Here is a 19,919-nt window from a genome sequence, read left to right on the forward strand (position 1 = left end):
TGTCCTCCATGATCTATGGAAAATAGCATGGGTGCTTCTCATATCATCTTCTTTCACCTATGTTACATATATTACTCTCAAAGCAAATAAACTATCATATCTAATTCAAACAGATATGTTTTATACCTAATTATATGCACTATACTCAAGGGTTTATTGAAACCATTTATAAATGTGAGATTGTTCTAGAATGTGTTAGATTCAAACAAGCTTGATTACTGTGGTGGTCTTTTCTTTGTTTATTGCATAGTTAAACCATTTGTTTTGTAGGTATTTTGTTTGATCATAAATGTTTGTTAGCCTATTTTTCTCCTATTTGCAGCTGAAAGAGAGAGAATCCAGAAATGTTTAGTTATGAACAAATCTTTGAAGAGTTGCGTGGCTTTGGTCCCTATCAAAGACGACTATTTATACTAGTTAGTCTTTTAGAAATATCAGCAGGGCTGGCAATGGTTTTACCCATTTTTACACATGCCAAGATGGATTGGCATTGTGTTAGTGCTAACTACTCTGAAGGGACAAACACAACAATGATCACTGATTGGAATAACACTCAAAGAGAAAATAGCAACAGTTCTGACAAACTGCTCAGCTTGTCTTGCAATGCATTATTGCAGAAAGAACAATGTTCTAAAATTATATTTGATCCAGAATTCACATCAATTGTGAGTGAGGTATGTATCCTTTTCATTCATTAACTCATTAATGACAATGGATTGTCAGTAAACAGAGAAATGTGATGTGGAAGGATTAACTCGTTAGCAGCTGCATGTGCAAAGATTAACTCATTAAAAGAAATGTGTGTAAGCATTAACCAATTAAGAGCTGTGTACATAAGAATCAACTAACTAATAGCTGTTTGGATTAGGATTAGCTTATTAGTAGCAGTGTGTTTAAGGACTAACTGATTTATAGTAATGTGTGTAAGGTTTAGCAGTGTTTATGACGGTAGTTTCGTATAGTTCTAAAATTTCATGCTGAATAACCTTCACAAGTGATTTGTTTATGATGATCAAATGTTTGAACTGTACATTAGTCCACTCCCTCCATCAAATCAATGTTGCCTGAACAGATGCACAGTGTACCACATGTCATGTATCAAAATGATCATAGAGCAATTTTGGCTGAAGTGTTTTGCTCAAAAACACAACACACCACCTGGGCCAGGAATTGAAACCACAATCTCACAACCACGAGTGCAACACCCTAACCACTAGGCCATGCACCCTCACAGCAGTGTGTATAAGGATTAATAAATCAGTAGGATTCATGGAAACTAGTGATGTGTTGTGTTGGTAAAAAGTAAAACAAAGAGTTCAGACAGTAGAATATATTTTATGCGGGGAGAAAGATGAGGAAAAGACTAACATTTCCTAATTTATTTATCCTTCAATACAAGTCAACATTTCTTCTCTATTTGATAAAGGATTCTACTCGAAACATTATACTTCTCTTCACAGTATGAAATGTATTCCACTGTGTGAACTATATTTGATGATTAACTGATTCATTGTTTAGGATTAACTGATTACTGTGTAAAAGAATAAATAATTAGTATCAATGTAAAGCAATGTGTAGAAGAAATAACCATGTGTGTTAACATCAGTGGCTGTTTTATGTTGTTGTTGTTGGCACTCCGTCGCTTACGACGTCGAGCATTCCAGTTGATCCGATCAACGGAACGGCCTGCTCGTGAAATTAACGTGCAAGTGGCTGAACACTCCACAGACACGTAATTCTCGGGGATATTCAGCGTGACACAGTGTGACAAGGCTGACCCTTTGAATTACAGGCACAACAGAAACAGGAAGTAAGAGAGAGAAAGTTGTGGTGGAAGAGTACAGCAGGGTTCACCACCATCCCCTGCCGGAGCCTTGTGGAGCTTTAGGTGTTTTCGCTCAATAAACACTCACAAGGCCCAGTCTGGGAATCGAAAGTGCGATCCTATGACCGTGAGTCTGCTGCCCTAACCACTGGGCCATTGTACCTCCACGGCTGTTTTATGTAAAGAGTTACTAATTAACAGTGACAATATGTCAGTAATCACAGAAATGTGCTGTTTAATATAAATAACAATATTTCTTATTTTATGCTTAAGCCTGCTTTTTTTCCTCTTTGTTTTTTCTTTCCTATTTCAGTGGAATCTTGTTTGTGATCAAAGTTATACTATCACTCTAATCAATACCTTAACCATGGTTGGATTACTTTTTGGCAGTCTTCTCACTGGTCCACTCTCAGACTATTTTGGCCGGAAAAAAATTCTCTATGGCTCTTACTTCTTATTATTAATATTCCAAATTGCTAGTGGGTTAACTGTGTCTTGGCAAGTTTACTGTGGATGCAGAGTCTTCATTGGTGCCTTCATCACTTGTAAGTTTATCTTATCTTCTGATTTATTTTTGCTTAATTTGCTATTCTGCATTTTCATATTTTTTTTTTTAGTTTATACGAAAGCATGAAGAGAGCATGGTGTGTTCATATCCTGTCAGCAAAACTGCATTGTGTCAAATATACTTAAATACTTTATTTTCAAATGAACCTGTGGATCTAGATGCAAATAAGTACCTTAGATACCATAGTGAGATGTAAATTGTCATTCTAAGCAGTAGCAGTATTGTACAAATTGTTAGATTTCAATAATGAATTCAACTATTCCTTTGTGTATATAAGTTTGTGGGAAGGTATGAGTTATACCAGGTCAACTTATCAATATGAATCTCTTCTGTTTGGCTGCCACTTTTCAATTTCTTCAATTTTGTTCCGATTGATTTCAAATTTAGTGTATTGATGTAGTTTTGTAAACTACTTATTGACATGAAATTCATTTTAGCCATAAATCAATAAATAAGCAGTTAACAGTTTTGAAGTTTGCAAATTTTGGATAATTTTAACCAATTGAAAGCCACAGACATATATATATATATATATATATATATAGGTGCTTGTTTCCTTAGTAACAAGCCAAGTGTTGGAACTCTTGTTTACGAAAAACCATGTGTGTGTGTTTACAAACTGATATTTTATGCTGTCTTTTCCTGCTTGTACCTTTCTGTTGCTTCTTTTGGATATTTTACGTTGCATTTTTGATACCCACCCCTTGAATGCTTAAAACTACAAAATATGTGTTGTTTATTCATTTTTTGGTCATTTTTCACTTATTAGATTCTTAAAACATGTGCTATCATTGCAATGTTGACATTATTGCTTGGTTGTCTTATGACTGCAGTCAAGCTCAAAATGGCAGCATCCAAATCCTGTTTTCTGACTAGGTAAAAATTATCAAAGTTTAAAAAAAAATTTTTCTGGAACAAGTGAATTAGGCTCTGAGATTTAGTGTGAAAAATTACATCATCAATACACCAGATTTGAAAATTTTCACAATTTAAAATATTTAAGAAGTGCAACCAAACAAAAGATCCCTATATATATATATATATAGTGGTAGTCTACTCCTTACACAGAGTTTGACCACCTCCTGCACCTACACCTTACCCCTTTCATGGCGTCTGATGTGGCTTTTTAAACCAGACAATGTTTTGAAAAAACACCCACACAGATTGCACCTCTGATTTGTACTACTAATATCTGCAGGTAAGTTCTGCTCATTGTGGATCCTAACATGTCTTTTAAGACCCCCATTGGATTTGCAAGCCCTCTGGCATACACCACATTCATATATATATATATATTCAAATATGAACTAGAAGCAGCACTATTGTAAACATATATGTGGTTGATGATGTTTTCAACACTAGTGCTGCTTCTGATTCATGAATCATATTTGAATTTATTCTTATGTGGCATACTAGCAAATGGTTTTTACACTATTTGTATATAGTCGAAGATTGGTGATTCAGTTCACCTCCAGTTCAGTTCAGGAACATGATGTTGATAAGCCACAAAAATGGTGAAACATCAATGTCCATCACTCCTGAATGGGGTTTGGGACAAGGTGTTTTGCCTGTCTATGACTTTCAGGTGTTTTAACACCTGGCACTTTAAGGGAGTCATCCCCACTTCGCTAGACCTCAGCCTTCCAGTGAACAAGCAAAGCACATTCATTGAGAATGTGTGGCCAATAATATATATATATATATATATATATATATATATATACATATATATATATATATATATAACTTCAATAGTTACCCAGAATTGAGGATGACCTGGTTGCATGTACCATGCATTTTCAAATTGTTTTAGGTTGTGTATTCAGGAGTAAATATCTACACTCTTTCATCCCTCTTACGCTTGACACAGTGAAACATCCAGGATGTGACTGCTGGAAGGAGAGAGAGAGAAAAGACTGCACCAGCATTCAGTTGATACTCATTTTCAGCTTAGTGAATGAAGTGACTTGCTCAAGGACACTATGTGCTATCCAGTCTAGGAATCAAAACCCTTGATGTTATGAGTTCAACATCCTAATCCCCTCTTCCACATTCATATACATGAACCAACCAAAGAGCTTCTACATAGTTTCTCAACCTGCTAGAAGTAACAATCAAATCTACTTCAAATGAGTATCTTATTAAAAAAAAGAAAAGAAAGACATTTGATAGTGTAGTCTTTGATACACTATGTCAAAATACAAGATGAGATAGTCTCAATTGGAACTCTTTTGGTGATGTTTATTATGTCAGGGTGGAGGCGCAATGGCCCAGTGGTTAGGGCAGCGGACTCGCGGTCATGGGATCGCGCTTTCGATTCCCAGACCGGGCGTTGTAAGTGTTTATTGAGCGAAAACACCTTAAGCTCCATGAGGCTCCAGCAGGGGATGGTGGTGAACCCTGCTGTACTCTTTCACCACAACTTTCTCTCACTCTTACTGTGCCTGTAATTCAAAGGGTCAGTCTTGTCACACTGTCACGCTGAATATCCCCGAGAACTACGTTAAGGGTACACATGTCTGTGGAGTGGTCAGCCACTTGCATGTTAATTTCACGAGCAGGCTGTTCCGTTGATCGAATTAACTGGAACCCTCGACGTTGTAAGCGACGGAGTGCCAACAACAATTATGTCAGGGTTAACTTGGAGGTATACAATGAAAATAACAACCTTTAGTTATAGTATATGATTACTTCAGTGTCCAAATGAGCTTATGGTTTACAGGACTCATCATCTAGTTTATACATTCACATTTACACATATATTCACATGCACATATTTATTTTCAGTAACTCACACATATATTCACATGTATATTTATTTTCATAATTGTTCAAGAGAATTAACACAAAACCAAAATCCATTATGTTGCTGAAATATGAGATGTTATAAAATTTTTTTCATTTTTAAAGATTATTAATTGAAAAAATTATAACTTTATATCAGCTGACTATAAAATTTTGTATATTCCACAGGTGTAATGATCAGCAATTACGTTTTACCTATGGAATTTATTGTTCCAAAATGGCGAACTGTTGTTGGTTGTGTTGGATTCTGGGCAATAGGAATATGTCTGACCTCTCTCTGGGCATATTTAATTCGGGACTGGCGTATTTTAACGATTTCATCAGCATGTTTTGGTTTTCCATTTCTATTAACATGGTGGTGAGTAGATATTTTAATCATGGTACCAAAAAATGTTTTGTTTTTTTTGTAACTGTGTTCCCTTACCTAATTTTGAGTTTCTGATTTTCCGTATTTGTATGAGTAGGATTGTTTTATTTGTCAGAGCAATTGTTTTCATGACAAGTTGTGAAGTAGGGTTTGGTGCCTATAATCCAACAACTAGCAGCAATTAGAGTACCATAACTGCAAATCCATTGTATTATTTGTATTATTAGATAAAATGCATAATATTGCTTTTTGTATAATGAAACATCACATCATATTAGTTCTTTTTGAATCCCTTTACTTTCTCACATTCAAAGCTTTCTTGTCCATTCATTTCATTAACACCATCTCTCTCTCTCTCTCTCTCTGGTATTCCTACCTCAGCTCCTTGTATCATCCCCTCTGTGCAGTTACCTGACCTACTAGAAATAGCAACCAAACTCTACTCATTCAAAAATAAGAGAACATATTGGAAGAATGGAATAGCTATAGCTAGAATTATTTTGGTCTGAAATAACCCAGTCACAGTTGACCTGGGATTGAACAACTAAAAAAAAAAGTTCTATAAATGCTTTTTACGTAAATGTTTTGACATGTATGGGGGTTGAGGAGGTAAAAACTGACCAGCTTGCATAATTCTGGTGGCCATCAGAATTTTTTGTCCTGAACTGGTAAGAGAGTGGGTTAAGAATAGGTGAATATTTTTTCTTTGTGTATATCCTCGAAGTCCAGGAGAAGGAAGTAACTGATGTAAAAGCTATTTTGAGAGAGTATGAAATATAACATGTTAAGGAAAGTTTGGATTATTGGCAAAGTGATGACGCTTTTAATAGCAAAGGAGATGTGGAGATGACTGAAGACAAGTGAAATTACCAGTGAAAAATTTGTTTGACATTGTATTTGGAATGAAATGGTTTAAAATTATACTTGGAAATGAGTGATGAGAAACGGCTATTTCTTGTAAGGATTTCTGTGCAGTATGATGGCAACAATGGACAGTCGAATGATACAGGAAGGGAGACTTTGGTGTTGAAGAATAGAGTTGTTATGAATGTGCTTAAAGAGTTGAGTCGGATTGAGGAGGGTTTTCTAAAACCTTGTTGATAGAGGAAGTGGAAAGTGGAGTGTTGTTTTAATGAAGTGAAGTCTTGACTTTGATTAAACATATTTATAATAAAAGTATACTTAGTGGTTGCCCACAGACACTGCAAAAACTTTTGGTATAAAAGTAGTGGTAAGTAGCTTGCTTACCAACCACATGGTTCCGGGTTCAGTCCCACTGCGTGGCACCTTGGACAAGTGTCTTCTACTATAGCCTCGGGCCGACCAAAGCCTTGTGAGTGAATTTGGTAGACGGAAACTGGAAGAAGCCCGTCGTATATATGTATATATATGTATGCGTGTTTGTCCCCCCACCATCGCTTGACAACCGATGCTGGTGTGTTTACGTCCGAGTAACTTAGCGGTTCGGCAAAAAGAGACCGATAGAATAAGTACTAGGCTTACAAAGAATAAGTCCTGGGGTCGATTTTCTCGACTAAAGGCGGTGCTCCAGCATAGCCGCAGTCAAACGACTGAAACAAGTAAAAGCGTAAAACGAGTAAAAGAGAGTATTGTTATATTTAATGATAATTCACCGATATTCTAAAGGTTTACGGTAAAAAGATGGCTGCTCAAACGTTTAAATGTGGTGAAGTTACTTGAATCAACCAACTATACTCTCACCATTAAAAACAATTTGCATTGTGCCAAGTCTTGTTGTACACTGAGATAGATAGATAAATAATTAGAGGTAGAAAAGGATATAAATACACGAATGTTGGCTTGTCAGTAAATTCATAGCAACAAAAGAAATGGATTTGCAGAACACCTTTTTGAAAATTACTGGCACTGTTGCAACGCCTAAGACTGTGTTTTTAAACTCAGTAGTGTAACATCTTAGTTAAAAATATGACAGGAACACTACAAATGAAAGATATCAATGTATAATCGGGTTAGGTTGTTAAAAGTAACTCGTCCTCAAATCCGCCTTAGCGCAGTTGAAAAAAAAAAAACAGAGATTTAAAGCCGAAGTATTGTTCAAGGGAGGTAACTCCCGTATTTCGTTCCTCTCAACACATCTGCTGATCTATACATTTTAATTCGTCGACGATTTAGAACGAAGCAGAGAGAGATTTCGACAATCAATCATAAAAACAAAAGTGTGGAGGTGGAGGTGGGGCGTCATTAGGCTCAGCTATTTTCCAGAATATGTATTTGAAAAGAAAAATGAGAAATAACATTAAATGGAAAATTAATAAAAGAAGTTTGTAAAATTTGAATAAGAGTAAATTTTAAGTTAAGAAAAGATGAAAATTTGGTTTTTGTATTTGGTTTGCAAGATTCTTCATTTGATAAAAAACAACAAAAAAAAAAACGGAGATACAACAAAAATGAAAAGAAATATAAACAGTGTAAAATAAAATAATATATTAATAGTAAAGATTGTTTTATCATAGGTTCAGCCTTGGATCTGTTGAGAAGGGCACAGTTGATTATATTGATCTGTAGTAACGCCTGCGCATGCGTAGTCTTACGCATGCGTAGAATTAATAAAGCAAGCGTTTCCCACTCAATTCATTCTCTTTCTAGCTGGCCAGCGATTGAGCATGGACGTATGTTTAAAAGCTGTCTGTACATCTTTCGGTCTTATACTCGACAGCTAGTTATTCTCACCTCTAAAGATGTATAACTAAAGATATGTATGTTTTACCAAGTAAATAAATGTTGTTTAAGTTGTTTAGTCTGGAGTTCAGCGTTCCGTCTATTTCTTTAATTTTTTAGTAGAAAGTCAGGTATACAATCTAAAGATGTATAACCCACTTTCTACTAAAGATCCAAGAAGGATAAAAAGTGAAGTTCAGATCTAAACTGAAAACAAAAAGAGATTTAACTGGAAGAACAACAATAGAAAATAACTATATCATTGCGTTGATGATGATGACTTGACAGAGAGGAAGCAAGTCAGGCTGAAAGCCAATAATGGCTCAAAAGTTTAATCCTGGAGTTAATAATTTCAGCAATTCCTCTATGTACTCCCTCAAATACTAGCCCATAACTCCCCAAATACTTCTTTCTAAAATATGTACTTGCTTCCACATACCTTATCACAACCAAACTGTATATTTTCCAGGTTTGTAGCTGAAAGCCCTCGTTGGCTTCTAACTAAAGGAAAACATGAAGAAATGAAAAGAATCATAACAGATATGGCACAAGTTAATAAAAGACCTATCCCAGACTTTGCTAAACTTCAATTATTTATTCAGGTAAATTTGTTTCTCCATTCTTTTGTGGCCATCCTGAAGTATATAGCATTATCAAAATGAGGATATATATATACCCATAAGATAGTATAATTGTGAGGTTGTAAAGGTGCTGGACTAATAATCACATGGTGAGTTCAGATCTTAACAACTATTTTACCTAAGCATTCTTTCACTCTAGTTTGCTTGAATGAACAAAAATCTGGTTCTATAACCTTACTAATTGGTTGAGTGACATAAACAATTATTCCAACAAATCCTTGTTCTTTCTGTATGCATAATGGTAATGACATCACTCATGGATGTGTCCAGGAGTGGCTGACAAATCCATTTTTGCCAGTATGTCTGCAGTTCTGGACTTTCTCAGTCTTGAAACTTTAACTTGTTTAAGACACCAGGGCCTGTTCTGGTACTGTCAATCTATGGTGGGGAGATGAATTGCTGCTGCCTCTAGAGTTGAGTGTCTATCATTGACAAGACTAAACAAGGTTGAAATCACACAATCTGGTAGTCTTGGTGCTGGAGTTAGCAGAGATTTAACTCCTGCAGAATAGTTTGTTCTAAGAGAACATGCATGTTTAAGTAGGGATAAATATTGATTTCAAATTTTGACACAAGGCCAGCAGTTTGTGGGGAGGTGCTAAGTTGATTACATCAATCCCAGTGTTCAACTGGTACTTACTTTATTGACCTTGAAAGGATGAAAGGCAAAGTCAACCTCAAAATTTGAACTCAGAATTTGAAGGCAGACGAAATGCCATTAAGCATTTTGCCTGGAATGCTAATAATTCTGCCAGCTCGCTGCCTTAAAGTGGGTTAATTATTCCCTTTAACTTGTTTTAACAGTAGATCTCCCCATGACTCTGGATTAATGCTGAAATGTCTTATGGGAGGCCTTGAAAGTTTCCTTGTAGTGTTTACATTGTCCATTTAGTGAATATTCCCCTTTTACTAATTCACTACAGAAATACCATTCTGAAAGTCATTTGTCAACCAATCTGGCAATGAGTGACCAAGCCAGTGCAGCTGGTCTTCACATGGGGACTGTGGTTGATGGGTACTGTTGTATGATTGAGGATCTCAGTATCTGAAATCTTGTGCTACCATTCAGTATGAAGCTTGGAAGGTAGCTGCTACTGCTGCTGATGATATTTCTGTTTACAGGAAGATGGTAATAATGAACATGTCACGAATACAATGAATGTGAAGAAAGGACAAACAACATATTCTTACTGGCATCTTTTTAACAGTATTGAAAATTGTAAATTCACTTTAATTCTAATGTTTGGATGGTTTGTGTGCTGTAGTGTGTACTATGGATTACTCTTCAACACCAAAAGTCTTCATGGAGATCGTTACATCAACCTTTTCCTATCAGGGATTGTTGAGCTGCCAGCTCTCTTATTCGTCATTATCGTTAATAACAAGTGAGTTAATCTCTTCTTTTCTTTCTTTTTGACCCCCCCCCCCCCCCTTTTTTTTTTCATCAATTTTATAATTATTAATAATATCTTATCAGAAAAGAATATCAATATCAATATTATAAATATTATTAAGGCAGTGAGCTGGCAGAATTGTTAGCACACTGGCGAAATACTTAGTTGCATTTCATCCATCTTTACATTCTGCCAAGGTTGACTTTGCCTTTCATCCTTTCGAGATTGATAAAATAAGTGCCAGTTCGATACTGGAGTTGATGTAATCGTCTTATCCCCTTCCCTGAAAATGCTGCTCTGTGTCAAAATTTTAAATCAATATTGATATTATAATTATTATTGTCATTGTAAAGATGCTGGATTGACAGAACTGGTAAGGCAGTGGACAGAACTGCTTTTAGTTTCCTCCCTTTACATTATTATTATTTAAATATAAAAGTAAAGATTAACTTTACCTTATATACCAGAGTAAGTAAAATAAGGATCTGTCAAGTACTGAGGTTGATTTAATTGTCTATATACCTCCTATCTAGCTTTGTGCTAGAGTTAGAAATCATTTTTATTAATATGATTTGTGAGAGCTGTTTGTACAAACCATATACTGCAAAGTATCCTGAGGAATTAGCAATGATTTCAGTGAGAAATTTAGCATGTATTACAATGAAGGGATCTCTATGAAACAAGACATTGTTGGTGAGAAAAGAGCACAAAATGCTAGTAGCACATTTTTTAGCACTAATGCTGAGAAGGAAAAAAAAGTATTAAAATGCTACTATGAGAGACTGCAAAATCAGAAAAATGAGCTGGAGATAGATAGATAGATAGATAGATAGATAGATAGAAAAAGAGAGGGGATAGAGAGAAAGATAGCACCCTCGTTGGTTGAACTGCAATGTCTGGTCTTTGGGTGTAGGCTTCACAAAAGAGACGATGAATGAGGCAAAAATTAGCATGGCACTGTGTTGGAGTAGATCCACCTAAATGATATTAGCAAGGAGTGCATAAAAACACATAAAAATGAAGATGATGACGATTATAATCAATATTAAATTTATTATGTTAGTGCAGTTTTGCAGAGGGTATCTAAGGTTACATTATCTACTGACCTTCCCTATTTTAAGATGGTGAAGTGATTTCTGAGGAAAGTGTGGCTGTTATTTTTAGCAAGTTGACTAACTGTGTGGAGGTTTCTTCATTGGTGCTTGTTGTACATAAGTTGTACAAAACGCGGAGTAGATAAAACAGGGCACAACTGACGAAGGGAATGTTTTTTATGTTGCCTGTCTCGTATATATATGTGTGTGTGTGTGTGTATGTATATATATGTGTATGTATATCTATGTAGGTATGTATATATATATATATATGTATGTATATATCTGTGTATGTATATATATGTAGTTATGTATATGTATATATGTATGTATATATATATGTATGTATATACGTGTATGTATATATATATATATGTATATTTGTGTGTGTGTGTAAATATATATATATATATATATATATATATATAGATAAGAAAAGATTTGCCAATGTTCTGCGCCGTGAGGACCAAAGACTCGAGGTATTTTGTGTTGCAAGACAGTGTAGGAGAGAGAATAGTGATGTTGTAGGAGAGAAATGTATTCGCATGGATGATGGTACACTTGCGCTAAATGAGGATGCAAAGAAAGAGGTCTGGAGATGCCACTACGATAGATTGCTTAATAAAGAGAATGAATGGGAGGAAGAGAGCCTGCCGTATGTCGACCCAATAGAGGGACCAGCTATCCGAGTTGATAGTACCAGGGTAGATAAAGCAATTAAGAGTATGAAGACCGGGAAAGCCCCCGGCCCATCAGGAATCACTGCAGAGATGCTCAAAATATCTGGCAGTGTTGGCTATAGCCTAGTCACCCGTATTACGAACCAGGTGATACACGAAAGAGTCATACCCAATGACTGGTGTAGCAGCATCATAGTCAACTGCTACAAAGGTAAAGGTGACACTTTATATACAAATAATTACAGAGGCATCAAGCTGTTAGATCAGGTTATGAAAGTTACAGAGAGGGTCATAGCCCAACTGATTAGGGAGCGAATCAATTTAGATGAGATGCAGTTTGGGTTCGTGCCAGGTAAAAGCACTACTGATGCCTTATTTCTAGTGAGACAGCTGCAGGAGAAATACCTAGCTAAGGATAAACCTCTGTACCTGGCTTTCGTTGACATGGAGAAAGCCTTTGACAGGGTCCCCCGATCCCTTATCTGGTGGTCAATGAGGAAACTTGGGATAGAAGAATGGTTAGTGAGAGCTGTGCGAGCCATGTACAGAGATGCTGCCAGTAAGGTGAGGGTTGGAAATGAGTACAGCAATGAATTCCGGGTAGAGGTAGGGGTACACCAAGGTTCCGTCCTCAGCCCCCTCTTATTTATCATAGTCCTCCAGGCAATCACAGAGGAGTTCAAGACAGGTTGCCCCTGGGAGCTCCTCTATGCTGATGACCTTGCCCTAATTGCGGAGTCACTATCAGAACTAGAGGAGAAGTTTCAGGTGTGGAAGCAAGGTCTAGAATTGAAGGGCCTTAGAGTCAACCTAGCTAAAACCAAAATCCTAATAAGTAGGAAGGTAGATAAAACACAAACCCCTTCAGGTAGATGGCCCTGCTCAGTATGTAGAAAAGGAGTAGGTAGTAACTCTATAAGATGTACCCGGTGCAAGCTATGGACACATAAGAGGTGCAGCAACATCAAAGGCAGGTTAACTAGGAAGTTAGTTTTTGTTTGTGGCAGATGTTCAGGTGCAATAAAGACTGTAAACAAACAGGAAACAACTTCTATCTCATTCCAGGGTGAAAAACTAGAGGTAGTCGATAGCTTCCGCTATCTGGGCGACCAAGTTAGTAGTGGGGGTGGGTGTGCTGAAAGTGTAGCTGCTAGAATAAGAATAGCCTGGGCAAAGTTTAGAGAGCTCTTACCCCTGCTGGCGACAAAGGGACTCTCACTCAGAGTAAAAGGCAGACTGTATGACGCATGCGTACGAACAGCCATGCTACATGGCAGTGAAACATGGGCTGTAACTGCTGAGGACATATGTAAGTTCGCAAGGAATGAAGCCAGTATGCTCCGTTGGATGTGTAATGTCAATGTGAATACCTGTCAGAGTGTAAGTATCTTGAGAGAAAAGCTGAACATTAGAAGCATCAGTTGTGGTGTGCAAGAGAGACGATTGCGCTGGTATGGACATGTGGTGAGAATGGATGAGGTTAGCTGCGTGAAAAAGTGCCACACCCTAACAGTTGAGGGAACCCGTGGAAGAGGTAGGCCCAGGAAGACCTGGGCTGAGGTGGTGAGGCAAGACCTTCGTACATTGGGCCTCACCGAGGCGATGACTACTGACCGAGACCTTTGGAAATGTGCTGTGCGTGAGAAGACCCGGCAAGCCAAGTAAGATCGTTGCCAGTGCCCCTGGACTGGCTCTTGTGCGGGTGGCACATGAGATGCACCATTTTGAGCGTGGCCGTTGTCAGTACCGCCTGACTGGCTCCCGTAGGATTTTCGAGCGAGATCGTTGCCAGTGCCCCTGGACTGGCTTGTGCGGGTGGCACATAAGACACCATTTCGAGCGTGGCCGTTGCCAGTATCGCCTGACTGGCCTTCGTGCAGGTGACACGTAAAAGCACCTACTACACTCTCTGAGTGGTTGGCGTTAGGAAGGGCATCCAGCTGTAGAAACACTGCCAAATTTAGATTGGAGCCTGGTGTTGCCATCCGGTTTCACCAGTCCTCAGTCAAGTCGTCCAACCCATGCTAGCCTGGAAAGCGGACGTTAAACGATGATGATGATGATGATGATATATATATATCTCGAAACATAAAAGACTTTCTCACTTCCTGAGCGTTAGCCTAATACATTTCTTTGTTGTTTACACACCCATCTTTGTCTTTTGCGTTTTTGTAAATTCTCACTATGTGTATATATATGTGTGTATATATGTATATATATATGTGTATATATATGTAAATATATATGTGTATATGTGTGTGTGTGTATTTGTATATATATATATATATATAAAATTGAAGGGCCTTAGAGTCAACCTAGCTAAAACCAAAATCCTAATAAGTAGGAAGGTAGATAAAACACAAACCCCTTCAGGTAGATGGCCCTGCTCAGTATGTAGAAAAGGAGTAGGTAGTAACTCTATAAGATGTACCCGGTGCAAGCTATGGACACATAAGAGGTGCAGCAACATCAAAGGCAGGTTAACTAGCAAGTTAGTTTTTGTTTGTGGCAGATGTTCAGGTGCAATAAAGACTGCAAACAAACAGGAAACAACTTCTATCTCATTCCAGGGTGAAAAACTAGAGGTAGTCGATAGCTTCCGCTATCTGGGCGACCAAGTTAGTAGTGGGGGTGGGTGCGCTGAAATGTAGCTGCTAGAATAAGAATAGCCTGGGCAAAGTTTAGAGAGCTCTTACCCCTGCTGGCGACAAAGGGACTCTCACTCAGAGTAAAAGGCAGACTGTATGACGCATGCGTACGAACAACCATGCTACATGGCAGTGAAACATGGGCTGTAACTGCTGAGGACATACGTAAGCTCGCAAGGAATGAAGCCAGTATGCTCCGTTGGATGTGTAATGTCAATGTGAATACCCGTCAGAGTGTAAGTATCTTGAGAGAAAAGCTGAACATTAGAAGCATCAGTTGTGGCGTGCAAGAGAGACGATTGCGCTGGTATGGACATGTGGTGAGAATGGAGGAGGATAGCTGCGTGAAAAAGTGCCACACCCTAACAGTTGAGGGAACCCGTGGAAGAGGTAGGCCCAGGAAGACCTGGGCTGAGGTGGTGAGGCAAGACCTTCGTACATTGGGCCTCACCGAGGCGATGACTACGGACCGAGACCTTTGGAAATGGGCTGTGCGTGAGAAGACCCGGCAAGCCAAGTAAGATCGTTGCCAGTGCCCCTGGACTGGCTCTTGTGCGGGTGGCACATGAGATGCACCATTTTGAGCGTGGCCGTTGCCAGTACCGCCTGACTGGCTCCTGTAGGATTTTCGAGCGAGATCGTTGCCAGTGCCCCTGGACTGGCTTGTGCGGGTGGCACATAAAAGACACCATTTCGAGCGTGGCCGTTTTCGTGCGGGTGACACGTAAAAGCACCCACTACACTCTCTGAGTGGTTGGCGTTAGGAAGGGCATCCAGCTGTAGAAACTCTGCCAAATCAGACTGGAGCCTGGTGTTGCCATCCTGTTTCACCAGTCCTCAGTCAAATCGTCCAACCCATGCTAGCATGGAAAGCGGACGTTAAACGATGATGATGATGATGATGATGATATATAAGACCCACAAGGATATACGCAGAATTGCACCTAAGGACTTACATTCATGGATCTATGCAGGATTGCACTTGAGGACTCATGCTCTGCTTTCTCCAATTTCGGAAATTTGAACTATGGTCTTTTATGATTCTTTTTTCATCTTTCTTTCTATCTCATTATCTCTTACTCCATCATCTTATTAATATACACTATTCCCATTTTTCCTATTTTTTTCTCCTGTAAGATTTTTAATTTCTTTCTATAATAATATTGTATATGACTTGAGATATTTGCCTTGCCTTAATGTTTGCTGATGCAGAGTAGATAAAACAAGGGGACAACCGATGAAGGGATTGTTCTTTATGTTACTTGTCTCGTTTCTCTATTTGTTTCTTTCATTCGAACAAAGGTTCATTTTCCATGTTTTTGTTTTTTTATGGTGTCATTTTTCATTTTGTTCAGGTTTTTTTGATGTCCTGTACCCATATATGTATGTATATATAGATATATATGTAGGTGTGTACATATATATATATATATATATATATATATATATATATATATATATATATATATATGTACACACCTACATATATATCTATATATATATATATATATATATATATATATATATATATATGTATGTGTGTGTGTGTGTGTGTGTGTATGTATATATATGTGTATATATATATATATATATATATATATATATATATACATATATATATATATATGGCGACAAAGGGACTCTCACTCAGGGTAAAAGGCAGACTGTATGACGCATGTGTACGAACAGCCATGCTACATGGCAGTGAAACATGGGCTGTGACTGCTGAGGACATGCGTAAGCTCGCAAGGAATGAAGCCAGTATGCTCCGCTGGATGTGTAATGTAAATGTGCATACCCGTCAGAGTGTAAGTATCTTGAGAGAAAAGCTGAACATAAGAAGCGTCAGTAGTGGTGTGCAAGAGAGACGATTGCGCTGGTTTGGACATGTGGTGAGAATGAATGAGGATAGCTGCGTGAAAAAGTGCCACTCCCTAACAGTTGAGGGAACCTGTGGAAGAGGTAGGCCCAGGAAGACCTGGGCTGAGGTGGTGAGGCAAGACTTTCGAACATTAGGCCTCACCGAGGCGATGACTACTGACCGAGACCTTTGGAAATGTGCTGTGCGTGAGAAGACCCGGCAAGCCAAGTGAGATCGTTGCCAGTGCCCCTGGACTGGCTCTTGTGCGGGTGGCACATAAGATGTACCATCCTGAGCGTGACCATTGCCAGTACCACCTGACTGGCCTTGTAGGGTTTTCGAGCGAGATCGTTGCCAGTGCCCCTGGACTGGCTCTTGTGCGGGTGGCACATAAAAGACACCATTTCGAGCGTGGCCGTTTTCGTGCGGGTGACACGTAAAAGCACCCACTACACTCTCTGAGTGGTTGGCGTTAGGAAGGGCATCCAGCTGGGAATAAATTCTGCTTATTATGTACTAACGAATTTAAAGAGATATTATTAGCTAATAAAAAATTGATTAACTCCCACGATGAGCGTAATATTAAATGCAGACATAAATTAAACTACTTATATAATAAGTTTAAATAACTAATTGTTTTATTTAAACCTAGGATAAAGCACCAACTTATAGTTATGATCAGTAGTGCTAAATACATCAAATTAGCTTTAGAATACACTTTAATCATCACAATATTATACAAAATTAGAACATATAACTACCTTTGACTATAAAGTATTCAACGATAATATGAGCAGTCTTTTACAATGTTTCATAGCATTATTTACATAATATATAATTTTCGTATGTGGTATAGTTACTATTCTGCGTAAATCTGAGAGTTTTAAGTATTTTAGTATTTTTAATCTTCAATAAACTTTTGATTTTAGGTAAATTTTCTTTTTCGATATTTTCGTTATTATTTTAGTAATTATAATACACATTTACCTCTGGGTAATAGACGCCATATTTATCACATGACCTTTCAGTATAAATTCTATAGTACACTCATTTTGGTTTAATCTACAGTAACTCACCGGCAGATAAGTCATGTTTTCTAATTTTAATTTTCTAAATAATATTGACATACGTTTCTTATTAACTTTATACACTAACACATTTTTCTACTATTATTTACTTCTTCCATAATGATTTAACCTTGTTCACTATAATACTCTTTTTCAATATTTTTAGATTGTAACTCTTAATAATTATATTAATACCGTTAATGTAGGGATTAGTTTACAGGTTTTGTCTCTTTATATATATTTTTATTTCTCATGTTTATGTTTATTCTTGAATGATTTTAGGTATTTTTTTAAAGGAATTTGACCTGAAAAGTGACTGATTTTGGGAGTAAAATCATTTCCATGTTCTAATGAACTTGTATAGAATTTGCTTATGATTTTATATAGTCCCATTTCAGCCATGAAACGCGCGTAGTCTATGTACTAGCACAGACTTTTATACATTTATACTTTCACACATTATATTATTGTATTAATTTTTACTGTCCTATTTATAATTTATTTGATTTTTAAATTAATATTTTTATGATGAATATTTCTTTGTATGATATATTATATATTATTAAAATTATTAAAATTTTAGATTAAAATCTTAGATAAATATTGATATGGTATATGCCTCACAGCATGGTTTTCAACGGGTTCGTAGTTGACTGAGTTGTAGAGTGGTGGTTTGTCTCTAAATTAGTTATATATGTATGTATATATATGTGTATATATATGTATGTATATATATGTATGTATATATGTGTATGTATATATATATGTATAAATGTATGTATATATATGTATGTATATATATGTATTTATATATTTGTAATAATATATATATGTATATGTGTGTGTGTGTGTATGTGCATATATATGTACATGTATATATTTGTATATGTATGTATATATATATACCTATAATATAAATTGAAGTTGGTCGAGCGTTGTATTCTTTCTTGTCTTGAGGTTCACGGCGAAACGGCTGGGTGGATTTGCATGAAAAATGGCACACATGAGGAGACGGGTGCATAGATTGGAACACGCTTTCTATTTTTTCCTAGCCCCCATACTTACAGAGAAAATCGATTAAAACAACCTGCGTGCATGTATGTGAGTGTGTGTCACTGAAGCCATTCATACATATATACACACAGACATACGCATGCACATCAATTCTCTCCTCTCACCACAACTTCAAAAGAACTTCAAAAGATCGCCTTTCCTTTACACTTGTCCGGCCATTGATCGTATACCATTTCGCTGCAACAAGGGGAGTACGGGATGACAGTCAGCCAAAGCTTTCGCTATGCTGTCTCTCTTCTTTCACTTACAGTTTCTCATTCAAACTACATAATAGGCAGAATTGTCGGATTAAGACAGTAGGGTGTTTTGAGGGAGATTTGGTTGCTATTTCTACCAGGTCTAGCTACCATGTAGAGGTCTGAACTTAATTTTCATTCACATATTTGCATTTCAAAAATTTAACAATCTTTTCCATAAATCAACTATTGTAGACACATACACATGCGCACGTGCACACACACACACGCACACACACGCACGCGCGCACGCACACACACACACACACACACACACACACACGTCCATTTCATATATCTTCGTTCAATTTCTACTCTGCTAATAAAATTTTTACGGATACAACTGCTTACAAAAAGAGGGATTAATGTATAATTTCTTTCTATGTTCATAATTAAATCAATGATTAGACAGAGGGCCAATAGAATAGCTCTCAGAAACAGACTATGTACAAATTCGTTCTTCACAACCCCTGAAGCTGTTTTCTGACAAGGGGTGGGTGAGTTAGGAAATTTTCATACAGCTGGAGGCTCCAATCGAAACAAGGAACCCGAAATGATAAGGTTGAGAAATGCTGTTATAGATTATGCCTAACCGAAAACGATCACAGCCACATCACCCAAACAGACCGGGTGAAACTGGGTTTAGCTGCTAGTATATATATATATATGTATATGTATGTATATGTATGTATATATATGTATATACATATATATGTATGTATATATATTTATATATATATATATATATATATATATATATATATATATATATATTGTGTGTGTGTGTGTATATATATATATATATATATATATCTACATGCATACACAGAATCGTTACCATGCTGGGCAAAATGCCTAGCAATATTTTGTCTGTCTTCACATTCTGGGCTTTAATTCCACTGAGGTCGACCTTGCCTTTCCTCTGTTTTGGGTCAATAAAATAAGTACCAGTTGGGCAC

The 19,919-nt window shown here is 37.1% G+C and overlaps 1 protein-coding gene across 7 annotated transcripts in view; it reads left to right on the forward strand.

The window, feature by feature from the left end:
- LOC106870145 (organic cation transporter-like protein) overlaps positions 1 to 19,919 on the forward strand; it is a 62,269-nt gene that overhangs the window by 34,541 nt on the left and 7,809 nt on the right. For all 7 annotated transcript variants that reach the window (XM_089348925.1, XM_014916144.2, XM_089348924.1 and 4 more), the window contains 5 exons: positions 323 to 674; positions 2,139 to 2,370; positions 5,367 to 5,556; positions 8,735 to 8,867; positions 10,029 to 10,291. In XM_089348925.1, the coding sequence (XP_089205051.1) occupies positions 345 to 674; positions 2,139 to 2,370; positions 5,367 to 5,556; positions 8,735 to 8,867; positions 10,029 to 10,291 (1,148 nt within the window). In that variant the 5' untranslated portion in view covers positions 323 to 344. The remainder of the gene's footprint in view (positions 1 to 322; positions 675 to 2,138; positions 2,371 to 5,366; positions 5,557 to 8,734; positions 8,868 to 10,028; positions 10,292 to 19,919) is intronic.

Source organism: Octopus bimaculoides, chromosome 3 (genome assembly GCF_046866305.1).
Source record: "Octopus bimaculoides isolate indiv1 chromosome 3, ASM4686630v1, whole genome shotgun sequence".
In the NCBI taxonomy this organism is placed as follows: domain Eukaryota; kingdom Metazoa; phylum Mollusca; class Cephalopoda; order Octopoda; family Octopodidae; genus Octopus; species Octopus bimaculoides.